This window comes from Maniola hyperantus, chromosome 13 (assembly GCF_902806685.2).
Source record: "Maniola hyperantus chromosome 13, iAphHyp1.2, whole genome shotgun sequence".
Lineage (NCBI taxonomy): Eukaryota > Metazoa > Arthropoda > Insecta > Lepidoptera > Nymphalidae > Maniola > Maniola hyperantus.
The window spans coordinates 12,191,429-12,207,787 of NC_048548.1; the positions used below are offsets into that span (position 1 = coordinate 12,191,429).

The window sequence follows — 16,359 nt, forward strand, 5'->3', positions numbered from 1 at the left end:
GCTTGTAAACCTAAGACTCCTGCACCAATCGTCATGTTACAACTTCATATTGGACTATACTTGTATTGCGCGCACTATACATACAGGTATAAAACAAATCGATAGTTCATCAATATTATTTATCAAACATATCTAGAATATTTATTTAACTGATAATTCCCCAAATATAGGGAAAAATTAAAGTTCGGTAGTTGGGTAACACTGAAAATTTATATTGCAACGGAGTGAAACAGACTGGCGTTTATTTTGGGCGTTTTACGCTCGTTTCAGGCATGTAGGTACACGCTAACACTCGTCTCGTAACTTCTATATTTTGCGCTTCAATGATTTTGCTGTTCTGAACAAAAATCGTAATTCCACTTCCACAATGTCGCCAAACCAAAGACGATACTGCCACAGAGTACTTACATTGGATACCTACCTACTGCACATCGCGATCAAGCCGGTCCCAAGTCCCAACGCCTGTCTACTGAGTTATAGCCTATATTCAATGTACTCTGTGGTTATAGGCATTGGGCACGTATTAGTATCTATATTATCTATAGGAGCTGGGGCACGTAGACCATAGATTATCAACTATATTACTAGAGACGTAGACCATCTAAAACTTCTTATTGGAACATGGGATTGATTGACCACTGGTCATTTGTAGATTGTAGAGATAGAGATAGATGCTTGGATTGATGCTTTTCGTCTTGCACGGCGCGATGGATAAGTATACAAAATGCTCGCCGCACCATTGGCGGCTTATTACTTAAAAACCTACATGCAATATTTGATATTTCTGATGATAATAAATTAATGAAATTAGCTTAAAAACATTGTAAAAGTAAAGTTAAAACTTTATGCATTTACATAGTAGTTATAGATTTAGCGGTTTTATTATTTTATTTAACTAGCTTATGCTCGCGACTTCATCCGCGTGGACTATACAAATTTCAAACACCTATTTCACCCCCTTAGGAGTTGAATTTTCAAAAATCCTTTCTTAGCGGATGCCTACGTCATAATAGCTATCTGCATGCCAAATTTCAGCCCGATCCGTCCAGTAGTTTGAGCTGTGCGTTGATAGATCAGTCAGTCAGTCACCTTTCCCTTTTATATATATATTATATATATATAGATTATTATGAACGCATTGCATTGTATGTATTTTTAATCAAAAATGAATCTGTAGGTCGTCTATGCCTAGAACCTAGAAGAAGTAGGTACCTATACATAGGTACCAGGATCTCATCACTATTACATTAAATGAAAAGCTGGAAAGAATTAATACCTATTTATTTATACAATAAACCTATCTAATATTTTTAGGGTTCCGTAGCCGAATGGCAAAAAACGGAACCCTTATAGATTCGTAATGTCTGTCTGTCTGTCTGTTTGTGTGTATGTCATAGCCACTTTTTTCCGAAACTATAAGCTATAGACTGTTGAAAGTAGTAAATGTACCTATTCTGTGAACCGCATTAAGATTTTTACACAAAAATAGAAAAAAAAAACAATAAAGTTTGGGGTTCTCCATACTTGAACTGAAACTCAAATTTTTTTTTCATCAAACCTATCTATGGATAGGTCCTCAAAAATGATATTGAGATTTCTAATATCATTTTTTTCTACACTGAATAGTTTGCGCGAGAGACACTTCCAAAGTGGTAAAATGTGTGTCCCCCCTGTAACTTCTAAAATAAGACAGTGATAAAACTAAAAAATATATGATGTAGGATTACTATGCAAACTTTCACCGAAAATTGGTTTGAACGAGATCTAGTAAGTTTTTGATTTATCGTTGCAAAATGTCGATAAAATACGATTGTATTACGGAACCCTCAGTGCGCGAGTCTGATTCGCACTTGGCCGGTTTTTAATATTTTGTAAAAACTCGCATTTAGGTATGTACGGGACTACAATGTGACTACTCAGCAACTCATTCCCTATTGTAATATCTGAATTGAATTCGCAAATGAATGAGGTATTTTAATAAAATAAATTTATATTTTTATCTTCACCACAACAAAAGTTTTTGGCACCAAATCAAGAATTTTAAATACTCTCACCTGATTGGCGCATACCACACACATACATACTATATTTATTTTTTTCTCACCGTTTTCCACCAATCAGCACTCAAGTGCACAATAAAGACGGACTCATCCGCAGCATGGCTGTCAGTATATATTTGAAGCTTGGACGATGCGCTTCCTCTCGTCACGTTGGTTTTTTTTGTTTGTGCATTTTGTCAAAAATGTTATCGTGTGTGAATTTGAGTGGTTTGATGAAATATGGAAATATTTTGGTGCAGTGACGTGACATGCGTCTTCTTACGCAAGGTGAGTTAAATAAATAGCAATATGAACGAAATTAATTTGCAAAAACGTTCCGTCAAGTAAAAAATATCGAGGAAGAAAAACAAATTTGAATGCCCATAAAAGTTGAATTGGGAGTGTTATGCATCTAAATCGAAGTTATTGATAATGAAAGGTGCTTTATCGCGTTATAAGGAAATAAATAGAAAAATATTTTTTGGTAATCAATACTGCTGTCATAGAGGCAGAGCCATATGTTAACACGCGCGAGCGGCTCATGTTACGCATACCGTTAGAATTCTATTTCTTTTCTCTCGGATCTGTTGAATAATGGGCAGTGGGCTATAAATCGCATTCTATATGTTCGTTAAAAACAACGAATGAGGCACAAAAATATCTCAAGATTGACAGAATATCGATTAAAGGCATGCGAGCCTGCGCTTTTAAATTGTTACACAAAAATTGCTCTTATGGCATATAGTATCTTTCGATTGAATGACGTATGAATAAAAGTAATAGTAGTGGGCTTTAATTAGTCTTGTTATACATAAACCTTGATACTTTCTAGTTTAGTCTCTTCAAACTTGTACAAAACATAATACGAAATAACGGTAGCTATAGAATATTGAATATATATATATATATATATATATTTTGTTCTTCTTCTGGCTTTACACAGATTATATTGAATATATAATACATCACATCACTAGCTAAAATAAAATTGAATTTAGAACATCATATATTATACTAAAACAAAAAAATGAAGTAGATACAAAAGGAGTAATAGCAGATTCAAATATGGAACAACGAGATTGTCCTATTTATAAATCAGTACAGTATATTGAGAATGAAACATGATGTACATGATTGTAGTTCTGCAGAGCTAGAATATTTTGCAAGCCACTCAATGGGAGATTGTGTTGTGAGATAGCACTTGACAGAGACAGCTCGTGGGGTTGCAGGAGAGTGACAACAGTATTGAGCACCTTAATTAATTATTATTTATAATTGTTACCTTAATTAATTATTAATTGTTACTAAGCACCTTGATTAATTTTGATTATGTTAACTGTCACTCTTCCACAACCTGCGCTCTACCTCACAAACTATCTCAGTAAAACGGTATGTACCTATTACCTACCCATAGTCATCATCATCATGATCAACCCATTGCCGCCGGCCCACACTGAGCATGAGTCTCCTCTTAGAATGAGAAGGGTTTGGCTATAGTCCACCACGCTGGCCTGGCAGACTTCACACATCTTTGAGAACATTATGGAGAACTCCTGAGAGAGGAAAACATATTGTGAGGATAAATTGATAAATTTTACATGCCTGAGCATGTAAAATTTCCTCACGATATGTTTTTCTTCACTGTTAAAGCAAATGATATTTACTTACTTAAAATAGGTTCGAAAATTTACAGGTGGAACCTCTGACCTCCCATTTGGAATTGGCGGCAGACCTCTTAACCACTACGCTATCATGGCTCTGGGCATTGTATTATTATAAGGCCAAAGTACCTTCTCAATCTTTACCATTAATATTACTGAAAAATTAGTTATAACGCGTAAAATTTAACTCCTCACGCGCCATTTTAACTTTTTGTGTCAAATTTCAAGTCAAAAGTAGTAAGCACCATTTTAGTCCTTATTTTAAAGATGTGTGAACCGTACTTTTGACATGAAAGTTGACCCATAGAATTAAAATGGCTGTAATCAATAATTGTTATAATAATCACTTCATCTGGGTATTGTGAGATTATAGAGGCCTCATGAATAAAAAAGATTAGATAATTAATCTATTTAATAAATATTCATGAGATCATATTATTTAGATGTAAAAACTGAGTAAGTGAGTAAGCAACTTAATTTAATTTTGTTACTATTGTAGTCTCTGAACCTACCCTAGCGGTCTAAGGCGCCCCGGGCGTGATTCCCAGGAAGATGCAGGTTCGAATCTTGCCGGTTCCGCAATTTTTGATATATTATGTACCTATTAAAAATTATTTAGGAACCTTGAAGTGTAGGTAAAACACTAGCATAAAAATTTATAAATTGTGGCATCATTTAAAAGAAGAAACAATATACCTAATATGCACTTGGTTTCACAAGTTTGGATGGAAATGACGAGCACCTATCTTGCTCCACAAGATAACAGCTGTTTGGCGTAGCCTCTGATAACCCCTGACAAATAAAATATTTAAGTAATAGGGTAAAATAATAAACCTTGAGAATATTGCATCAACTACCTAATCATACCCCTGTGTTGCAGTGGTGAGTTTTTAGGGTTCCGTACTTGAAGGCGAAGGGTGCCAACGAAACCCTTTATAAGGGGTTTACTCCGGAATTACTAAACGTCCGTCTTCTATTCGGAAGTCGGGGGTTCGATCCCTGGCACGCACCTCTAACTTCTCGGAGCTATTTTTTTGAATTTAGAACATTGTTTTAAGTAGGTAATTAAATATCACTTGCTTTAACGGTGAAGAAAAACATATCGTGAGGAAATTTTACATGCTCAGGCATGTAAAATTTCCTCACAATATGTTTTCCTCTCTCAGGAGTTCTCCATAATGTTCTCAAAGATGTGTGAAGTCTGCCAGGCCAGCGTGGTGGACTATCGTGAGGAAACTCTCAAACAGCTCAACGGGTTACGAAGCTGAAGTGGCAATGGGCAGGGTACATAGTTCGGAAAACCGATAGACGTTGGGGTCCCAAGTGCTGGAAGACGCAGTGTTGGAAGACCCTCCACTAGGTGGACGGACGACATCAGACGAGTCGCAGGGAGCCGCTGGATTCAGGCTGCGCAAGACCGTGGCGTTTGCAAGTCCCTACAAGAGACCTAGAAGCAGTGGATGTCTATCAGTTGATGATGATGTTGATGAATTCATTATCCTACAAATCCAACTACTATCAAAAAGAGTACAATAGTACCTACATTGAAGAAATGATTTGACTTTAAATCTTTTTTGTATAGGATAGGTAAAACCCGGTTTGGTTTCCTTAAGATTATCATAATAATAATTAACTAGCTTATGCTCGCGACTTCGTCCGCGTGGACTACACAAATTTCAAACCCCTTTTTCACCCTCTTAGGAGTTGAATTGTCAAAAATCCTTTCTTAGCGGATGCCTACGTCATAATAGCTATCTGCATGCCAAATTTCAGCCCGATCCGTCCAGTAGTTTGAGCTGTGCGTTGATAGATCAGTCAGTCAGTCAGTCACCTTTTCCTTTTATTTAGATACTTAGTACTTAGGTATTTCGCGTTAACAAAATCAAAATCGAAAGTGTGCCGTTTATGTTGGCACTTGGCATGTTGAGATAACACGTTTGTTGACCTCAAAACTTTGCTTGCTGACGTTTCCAGAATAGGTTATCAGCGACATCTAGGCGATCTATCAAGATTACCATGTTTTAGGCGAAACTTGCGACATGCTGATATCGAAGACTACTTTTTAGATTATCCCGAGAAGACAATTTTGCCACGACACCGAAGAAAACATAAAAAAATTAGACTATACTTTGACGTAAGATTTTTTACACCTAAGTAGGTACCTACCTGTTAATCAAAGCTGTTATCTCCCAAAGCCACCATGATGCAAACTTCATAGTTGCCGATCGTTCCTCCCTATGTTGGGGATTATACAAAAGAAACTTTCAGCTTTTATAAAATTACGAAGGTATAATTTTTTAAATATAAGTTCTTCTTTAACCGTAATTTAGTACTTACTTAAGAATTATTTGTTATTAGACCCAATCATAGATTAATTATATATAACCCAATAGCTCATAGCTCCATGTTATTAAATACCCTACCTATTGTCAGAGTTTTATTTAGTTTGACATTTCTGCTCATTCACTAAATTATCCAACTGTGATCAACATTTTTTATGGAATTAAAGCAGTTCTTACCGACCTTTACAATTTACATGTGTCATCTATATATCCGTGCTTATAGTAAGTAGGTACCTATACCCAAATCACTCGGCGTATCTATAAAACGGCAAATTATTCAATTTTTTAATGTATTCGTAGGTACCACAGTTATGGACATATTAATATATAAGTACGCTAGATAAGGTGTACCTATAGTACGCGATAGGTGAGATGGCAATCCGGGCGGGAACGCCCCGCACAGCCCCCGAGCTAACCCGGTGCGGGCGAGCGCGGGTGATGTGCGGTTGTGCGGGGCATCCCCCCGCTTCATACCCCGACTGCCATCTCGACCTGTCGCAGACTATAGTTCTCTTATTCCATTTTAGTAGTGAATACATATATGACATTTAGTTTCTTGTTATGTAGACAAATGGTAGCGTGTGGTAGTGTTCTGTTAGGTTGTAGCGTATCGCTAGTGTAGGTTGAATTGAACCATGGTTGAACCTAAAAGTTAGCCAACTTCCGTCTTGGACTGCATCATGATTTTTCACCAGGAGATTGCAGTCAAGGGTTAACTTGTATACGTATCTGAATAAAAAAAATGAAAATGACTACTGTTTGTTACCTTACGGACTTATAATATTATTGTTTAGGTATGCGACTTTACTTAATACTATATTTTTGTTTCAGGCGGACTTTGAGAAACTCAACGTTGATATCAAATCAACAAAATGACGTCGCGGTAAGTACCTACTAATCAATACAGCTACTTTGCATTGAATAGGTGTAGGGGTACCTACTTATTTTTAATAAGAAGAAAAATTGTTGAATGAAAACATGCTCTTTGTTATCCTGAAATATCTACTTGCCTACTTAAAGAAATTAGCATTACAATGTGATAGCTGATAAGATTAGGTTATCTATTAAAACGATCTCTTTCAGACAACCTTTGGGTCGCTGAAAACGTGTTCCCCTGTGACATAAAGATTATCTTCATATTGTGTTTAACTCTTGAAAAACCGGTCAAGTGCGAGTCAGACTCGCTCACGAAGGGTTCCGTACCGTAAGTATCGACAAACTTTTACAATTAATCGTATGGTACGATTAATGAGTAGTGCGTACCACACGGTGCGGCGAGTTGCAGTGCGTTTACAATCCGTGACTTAAATAGACTCCGAATAGATTTAAAGTGTATGAAAATCCGGTTCGGAATTAATTCCGCAGTGCGCGCGCTTCTATATAGTTCACAGATTTTCACGGGAAGAAAACGTACGGAAATTTACCGTAGTGCGCGCTAGTTCTAAATTGTAAAAGTTTGTCTGTAGGTACTAATAAAACTATTTAAAATAAAACTCTTCGTTATAATTAAATTATATTCAAGATAAGAGATTGGATTTTACAAACGCAACAAATGGCAAGTGAAGGAACAAGTAAAGTGACAGATCACAGACTGTAGTAAGGTGACCATGGACTAGTGATGTCCCTCTTCAAAGGTAGTGTTGTATTTATCTCCAATAGGGAGGTATTCCTATAAGATCCTGCGGTAGCTACTAAAACTGAATTGGCATCAAATATCAATTAGAAAATATGGTTTCCTATAAAAGCTAGCGGCGCACATAATACTGAATTGGTTCATAAAACTTAATTGGTAGGCAGCTGTTGCCAATTATAAATTAGCAAACGAAATAGGCAGGCAATCGGTAGGCAATTATTTTTAGCAGTGAGCACAATGTAAAGTGTTCTATTCCATGTATAAGTCCCGCAAATTGCTATTGCGCGGGAACAATGTCTCATTAACATCGAAATGACGTCATTTTGACGTCAGTAAAGTAAAAAAATGGCAAACCGTGAATTTGTGGTTACATCACAAGAAAAAATAAAATGTGTTCATTGTTGTGCGGGTCTTCTCCGTTTAGCCGGGACGGCCAAACGGGGGTACGGGACTCGAGGCTATGCCTCCTATGCCTATGCTAGTGCAACTTTGGGCCCTGTAGGGCGATTGTCTAAAACCTGCATCAATCATTATTACAATCTCAATTGTTCTGATTAGCTGAATTTGTGCGATTCCTGTTGCAACAATGCATTGTGGCCAATAGTGAGCGAGCATTAACCAATCAGAGATGATTGCGATCGTGACATTGTAGCTGTCAAACAACCGCGGTAGGGCCACAGGTGTTGTATCATGAACAAATAAATAATTAGTTTACAAAAATCACATGTAGATGGCGCTGTACGTCATTAACTTGCAGTGTTGCACATAACAGTGTTAGATCTAGTACGATGGTACCGAACCCTTCGTGTGCGAGTCAGACTCGCACTTGACTGTTTTTTTACATTAGGTCTGCTGCTTTTACTTACTGTCTGCACCTAAAATAATAAATAAATATTTGTACACCTGCGAAGAATGAGGATTACCTACGTATGTTTTAGTTGTGACGTCTTGTCTCGTGACAAGAATGCTGTTTTAAATAGTGTAATCGTGCACCAACTGCATTTTTATTATTCAATAACTTATTTTTAAGTATTGTATTAACTATAGATACCTAGTTCAGTTTTTAGGGTTCCTTAACTCAAAAGAAAAAAAGGAACCCTTATGGGATCACTTCGTTGTCTGTCTATCTGTCGTGTGTGTTTGTCAAGGGATTCAAAACCTGTATGGTACCTTGTTTCCTCAAGTTCTACTACTAGGCTACTCGGAGTCAATGCCGCGTCGTAGGTGGGGCATTGATTCCAGTTATGCGCGATATACATTGCGGGTTTGAAAAGTACTAAATCACTAAAAATATAAAAGACACATGGTTATTGGTATTGGATTGTGTTTAGATACTAGAACAATAGGTAACGCTAAGTTTTTGCTGGCGTTCTGGTTACACCCTGTATGATCTCAAAAGTACATTAGAAAACTATTCGCTGTCACAGAATGTCGAGTCTGCCGACTGGCCGATTTGCCAAAATTATTTAAAAATCGCCCAACAAAACTTTCGCCGTATCCCGATTAGTGTAGCCGGTTGATTTGTCAAATGCCGACCTATCGTATGCCCGAACTCGAATCATATTTCCAGAGGCATAATTTCCCGTTGTTTGATATTAATACATAGTTAACTATTTGCCGCGGTTGTGACTGCTGCGGCGCGTGCGCGAATTGACTCCCTTGAAAAAGGACCCCGGATGGGTTCGAAACTAGTCGGGCTAACGTCGACTAAACACGTGAGTAAAGCCGGGACAGATATTATATATAATGGAAATCACTCACGATAGTTTAAACGCTAAAATACCTATTGAATAATTTGTAATTACGATGGGATTAAATATTTTAAGTATAGTTACTTACTTCAATAACTACTTACCTATATTGTATTTTTGTTACAATAACTCTGTAATTTTATTAGATACTTACACGATAAATCTTCCGCTAATTGCGTTATTATTCTCGTTAATTACAGGTAAGGTATTTTGACATAATTGCGATAAAAACTAGATTTTAATCATTAAGTAGGTACATTGCCATACATTTGTTTTTTTTCTTTGGTGTACATTTGGTGTCAGAAAAATCATCATCATGTTCAAGTTGTTCAACCCATCGCGTGCCGACTCTCTTGTATACTACAGACCACGGCCTTCTCGCAGAATGAGAAGGGTTTATTTGGGTTCCACTTCGCTGGGCAAGTACGGATAGGCATACCTTTGAGAGCATTATGGAGAACTCTCAGGCATGCAGGTTTCCAAGACTCCGAGTGATGTTCAATTGCTTAAGGAAAACATCAATCAAATAAAAAACCGGTCAAGTGCGAAACGGACTCGCACACAAAGGGTTCCGTACCATTATACAAAATATACAGCTACCGTTTGATGTAGAACACTGCAAGTTAATGACAGACTGCGTGATTTATATGTGATTTAGTAAATTAATTGTTCCTTGAAACATTTTTTTTGTGATGTAGGTACTCGTACAAATTCACGGTTTTCGGATTTTTTTCTTGTTGTGCTGTAAGATCTCCCTACTTGCAAAATTTCATGATTCTAGGCACAGGTAGGAAAGTACCCTATATCTTGACAGACATTACAGATATAGGACAGACAGACAGCAAAGTGATCCTATAAGGGTTCCTTTTGAGGTACAGAACCCTAAAAATATCCCTGAGATAGGATAGGATTACTTACTTTGGCGAGATATTCCAGGTTAGATCGCCTGTTCGTGCTGCTGGAGGCGGGCGCGGGCGTGGCCACGCGGCGCGCGGCGGCGCTGCAGCTGGGCGAGGTGCAGCGCGCGCACCCCGAGGAGCTGCACCGCCTGCTGGCGCGGCTCATGAAGCACCTGCGCGCCACCGCCTGGGAGACCAGGGTTGCCGCCACGCAGGTAAACAGAAAATAGATTAGGGACGTTATTTTAGTACTCGTAGGTCCAACCGGCTTTTAACCTTATCCATTTAGGCTTATTATATTTTGGTTATGAAAATGTTTTAATTGTTTTGTGGATTTTTTTGTTTACTTGTGCTATAAGAACTACCTGCCTTCCAAATTTCATGACTAGGTCAACGGTAAGTACCCTATAGGTTTTCTTGACGGACAGACAGACAGACAGACAACAAAGTGATCCTATAAGTAATATTGAGGTACGGAACCCTAAAAATTACAGTATTCATTTCATATTAATGCTATGAGGTGTTAATGGCACGTAGATGATACCTCAAGTTTCCCTTAAAATTCATTGTCTAAAGGTGTCTACAATTGCATTAAATTTGTATTAACTTTATTATAGGCTGTGGAGGCAATCTTATCAAAGGTCCCAGAGTGGCATCCCCCGCCCTATACTACCAAAGGTAATATACCATTGCATACTAATATTGCATTGCGATTTGCGAACGTTTAACTGTAATCTTATCCTTTAATCAACGCCCTCCTTATACAATTGCCATCAGTACCCTTATTATAAATGCGAAAGTATGTTTATTTGTTGGTTTGTTCTTCAATCACGTCGCAACGGTGCAACCGATTGACGTCATTTTTTGCATGGGTATAGTTAAAGACCTGGAAAGTGACAAAGGCTAATTTTTGTCCCGGAAAATCAAAGAGTTCCCACGGGATTTTAAAAAAACCTAAATCCACGCGGACAAAGTCGCGGGCATCAGCAAGTTAAGTATATTTTCTTTATCAGTACATTGATAATAACAAGAACCGATTGACAGGCTGATTCATCGGCGATGCAGACGGAGCTATCAAGACTGCGATGTATTAGTTGCAAAAAACATAATGTTTTAGCTCAACGGTTAGAGGAGCGGACTGAAAACCGAAAGGTCGACGGTTCAAACCCCGCCCGTTGCACTATTGTCGTACCTACTCCTAGCACAAGCTTCACGCTTAAATGGAGAGGAATGGGGAATGTTAGTCATTTAACATGGCTAATATTCTTTTAAATGATGATGGGATGATGTTAATGTTATAATGTCACAAGCTGATGCCCACGACTTCGTTCGTGTGGATTTAGATTTTCAAATCCCGTGGAAACTGTTTAATTTTCCGGGATAAAAAGTAGACTCTGTCACTCTCCAGGTCTTCAAATATACCCATGCAGAAAATCACGTCGATCCATTGTCCCGTTGCGATGTGATTGAAGGATAAACCAACAAATAAACACACTTTCGCATTTATAATATGGGTAGTAACTAGTGATCTTCCAATAATTTGATTGGTAACGAAAACATGTTTTCGCTCTGCTTCGTTTTAGTGGAAACACCCTAATAGGTTCCTTCATTCACAATGGAAAAATCCACTAGGTATACCTAATCGTCATGCAAGTTATCTATATCTAAACAAGTTATCTCTACATAGTATAAAACAAAGTCGCCTCCCGCTGTCTGTATGTTTGTATGAACGCGTAGATCTTTTAAACTACGCAACGGATTTTAATGCGGTTTTCACCAATAGATAGAGTGATTGAAGAGGAAGGTTTATGGATATAGTTCAATTCTCAAAAATGTAGAGATCCCTAGAGAAATTGAAATAATGTGAATTAGGTCGGAAAAAATCCTCTCATTTGAGAGTTTCCGAGGCGTGCGCTGCATAAATGGTCAAAGTTACACGAAAACAATGTATGATAAAATTGTTTCTCTTAAAAAGTTCTACAAAAAAAGTCCGCGATAGCATACATGTATCTTTTAAGGTTGGCTTACAATAATCGATTTTATGGTTTTCAAATGTGATCTGAAACAAAGCCTTACTTTCGAGGGTGTTTTTATTGACATACTATTAATTCTTATCAAAATAAAATAGTTGATCATTTGTAATATTCAAGTTAGACCAAAATTGCCCTTTACATCATTTAATTTAGAATAATATCTTACGAGAAATCACAAAATTAAAATAATATAACATATCCTAAAATTAAAACTAACGCGCAACAAAACGAGATGAGAAAAAGAGAAATGTGCCGCGGCGCCTATAATCTCCTCGCTGACACCACATTAGTATCTACATTGCACCCATGCGAAGCTGGGGCGGGTCGCTAGTCTATATCTAAATATATAAAAGGAAAAGGTGATCTATCAACGCACAGCGCAAACTACTAGACGGATCGGGCTGAAATTTGGCATGTAGATAGCTATTACGATGTAGGCATCCGCTAAGAAAGGATATTTGAAAATTCAACCCCTAAGGGGGTGAAATAGAGGTTTGAAATTTGTGTAGTCCACGCGGACGAAGTCGCGAGCATAGGCTAGATGTATGAACGCGTAGATCTTTTAAACTACGCAACGGATTTTAATGCGGTTTTCACCAATAGTTAGAGTGATTCAAGAGGAAGGTTTATATGTATAGTTTAATATTGGTTTGTGTTAATTTGTTAAAATATGACGAACTAACGCGAAAAAAAAACGAGAAAGTCGCATTTATAATATTCATATGGAAGTATGGATTATTAATCACTCCTCACCGACACCACATTTGTATCTACATTGCACCCATGCGAAGCCGGGGCGGGTCGCTAGTTGAAAATAAAGGCTGAAAGATTTTCCTGTCAGGAAAATTGTACCTATAGCTCACATCGAAATTAATTCAATGTCTCGAAGTAGAGCGACCTAGATCTGAAATAGCGTCTTTGTTCCCCGACCTTGCCACTTAGTTCAATCGTCGCAATAGCTTAATAGGTTCATTTTCTTTAATTCAGGATTGTGACTCGTGAAATACAAAAAAACTGGTCAAGTGCGAGTCGGACTCGCACATGAAGGGTTCCATACCGTTTTACACGATATGTCATAGTACACTTTTAAGTGCTACACTGCAAATTAATGATGGAAAGCGCCATCTTCATGTGATTTAGTAAACTATGTAATTACTTTTTTTAACACATTTTAATTTTTTCGTTTACTTCTTTATTTTTACATAGTATAAAATAAAGTCGCTTCCCGCTGTCAGTATGTATGAACGCGTAGATCTTTTAAACTACGCAACGGATTTTAATGCGGTTTGCACCAATAGATAGAGTGATTCAAGAGGAAGGTTTATAGGTATAGTTTAAGTTTCAAAAAATTAGAGATTCGTAGGATAATTAAAATCTCACTGACACCACATTAGTACCTACACTGCACCCATGCGAAGCCGGGGCGGGTCGCTAGTGTGCTATAAGACCTATACCTGCCAAACATGATTCTTGTATCCTATAGGTTTTGATTTCCTTTTCTTGACAGACAGACAGACAACAAAGTGATGCTTACTTACTTTTTCCTTTTGAGGTACGGAATCCTAAATATAAGTAAGTAAACATTTCCAGTACGCGGCCAAAAGTAATGTACATCGACATTTAGATAGCAGATTTGTAGAGCGTTGACGGGTCGTCATTGAGACCGACATAACGTCATATAGGTATGAGTGATAGAGACAACGCTCTACAAAGCCGAAATGTCATTCTAAAGGCCGATGTACATTACTTTCTGCCGCGTACTGTAACAGAAAAACGAGTTTTTTAAAGTTCCGTAGTAAAACAAAGAATCCTTATTTATAGCTTCGTCTGTCTGTCTGTGTATCACACTCACAGACATTATAAAAATCAGACTTCACACTAATATTATGACGGCGAAAGTTTGTGTGTGTGTGTTTGTTTATGTTTTAAACTCTTTCACGCACAAACTGCTGGACGGATTTGTCATAGTTGTGATGAGTTATAGTAACATATTAGGTCAAAGTTTATAAGTGATACCGCCATATACAAGGGGTTTCATTATTTATCTTATTTATACCTATCATTGCACGTATTTAGAACGGAATCCGCACTCCTATCGGACCCGGATATCCTCTTTCTGCCGCCGATGAAATAATACGTAGTTCCATGTTTCAACCTATTATAATATTTTGGTATTTGTTTAATAATATTTTAGGTTGGTGTATAATAATATTTGGGTATTTGTTTCCTTTATAATGTACGCACTTAATGAATGAATCTGTATCCATATACTAATATTATAAATGCGAGAGTAACTCTGTCTGCCTATTTTTACCTTTTCACGCCTAAACTGCTGAACCGATTTCGACAAAATTTGGCTAGGAGAGCTTAAGCTCTGAGGACAGTATGATGCTTTATCTCGAAAAATCATAGTTCCCACAGGATATTTAAATCTCCCCGTACACCTAATGTTTATGGACGGCGGTAGACTCCTTCGGACTTTCGGTCCACAAGCCACAGTCTTGCGCCGCCTGAATCCAGCGGCTCCCTGCGACTCGTCTGATGTCGTCCGTCCACCTAGTGGGGGTCTTCCAACACTGCGTCTTCCGATGCGAGGTCGCCATTCCAGCACCTTGGGACTCCAACGTCTATCGGTTTTACGAACTATGTATGTGCCCTGCCTATTGCCATTTCAGCTTCGCAACCCATTAAGCTATGTCGGTTACTCTAGTTCTCCTACAGATCTCCTCATTTCTGATTTGATCACGTAGAGAAACTCCAAGCATAGCTCTCTCCATCGCGTTTTGGCGATCTCCATTTTGGCGACTTTTAAAAGTGGTAGGAAGTGGGTAGGTACCTAAACATGATATAGGTATAATTTCTACCACCTTTAAAAAAATCAGCCTTGTTCGTTTACGACTCGATTTTACTGCATTGATTGAGCGTATTCATAAAATTTTCAATTTATTATTTACTGAAATCTTATCGGCGGATTTTTATGTGAACTAAAATTTTCAAGGCCATCAAATTGTAGCAAATTGCATGTATATTTCAAACAATTACTCGGCTTTTAAGGTTACAGTTTATTGATCATACGCGCATCTCCAATCTCCATACAAATGTATTCGATTCATATTTGTAGAGATCTATAGAGCGCACTCTGACTTTGCTTAGACTTAAGACAGAGTTGAAACGAGACAGAGATTCACATAAATCTGTCTCGTTTTACTAAGTCAAAGTGCGCTTAGCTATAGATCTCAGCCTAATTCAGTCACCTTTTCCTTTTATATATTTCATGTCAGAATTGATTCATAAATTATTATTTAAAGGACACATATGTCCTTTAAATAATTTCAATCTAAAATGAGTCCTAATTTTTTTGTGAATAGAGGAGGAAGTAGATCAAGATGACAACGGGCGGCTGCGGTGCGAGTCGTTTGATATAAAGCAGGTCCTGGAGCACGGCGCGCATCTGATGGGCTCGGAAGGGCACGAGTATGACCTTGAGGAGGAAGCGCTTGCAGCTATAGGTAAGATAATTTATTTTATTTTATTCCTATTGTGACGTCGGGGGTTTAGTGGTGAGGAATAAAACCCACAAGTCGACACGAGAATTTATTTAGGTAAGTAGGGTCGTGAGTTATCGTGCTGGCGTCACTACAATCACTAAACTTGCAGTAGGCTGTACTTCCCTGTTTCGCCGTGCGGTAACGTCCCAGAGGTAGCGGGAGTCCGGCGAGATGGTCTTCCGGGAAGTGGAATGCGTACTCGACGAGGTGCACGGCGGCAGACCGCTGACCAGGTGCGGGGAGTTTCGTAGCGCCGGAAGAGGGTGCCACGTGATGCGCCTGGCGTAGGCAGCGGCAACGAGAACCAAGGTGCACGAAGAAGGTGCAAGGAGAATCCAGAAGGTCCAAGCGGAATCCAGAAGGTCCCAAGCGGAATCCAGACCTGGAACGCACATTCCAGTGGCTGAGCAAAGTCTCTCACTACGCATCTGATGGTGACCACGCGCAGAGCAA

The 16,359-nt window shown here is 38.3% G+C and overlaps 1 protein-coding gene across 1 annotated transcript in view; it reads left to right on the forward strand.

Moving 5' to 3' along the window:
- Positions 1 to 2,120: 2,120 nt before the first annotated feature.
- The window catches only part of Hel89B (histone acetyltransferase 1), a 44,952-nt gene continuing 30,713 nt past the window's right edge, over positions 2,121 to 16,359 (forward strand). Inside the window, 5 exon segments of the mRNA XM_069502753.1 lie at positions 2,121 to 2,327; positions 6,874 to 6,925; positions 10,363 to 10,540; positions 10,943 to 11,003; positions 15,727 to 15,867. Coding sequence (XP_069358854.1) covers positions 6,915 to 6,925; positions 10,363 to 10,540; positions 10,943 to 11,003; positions 15,727 to 15,867 — 391 coding nt within the window. The 5' untranslated portion in view covers positions 2,121 to 2,327; positions 6,874 to 6,914.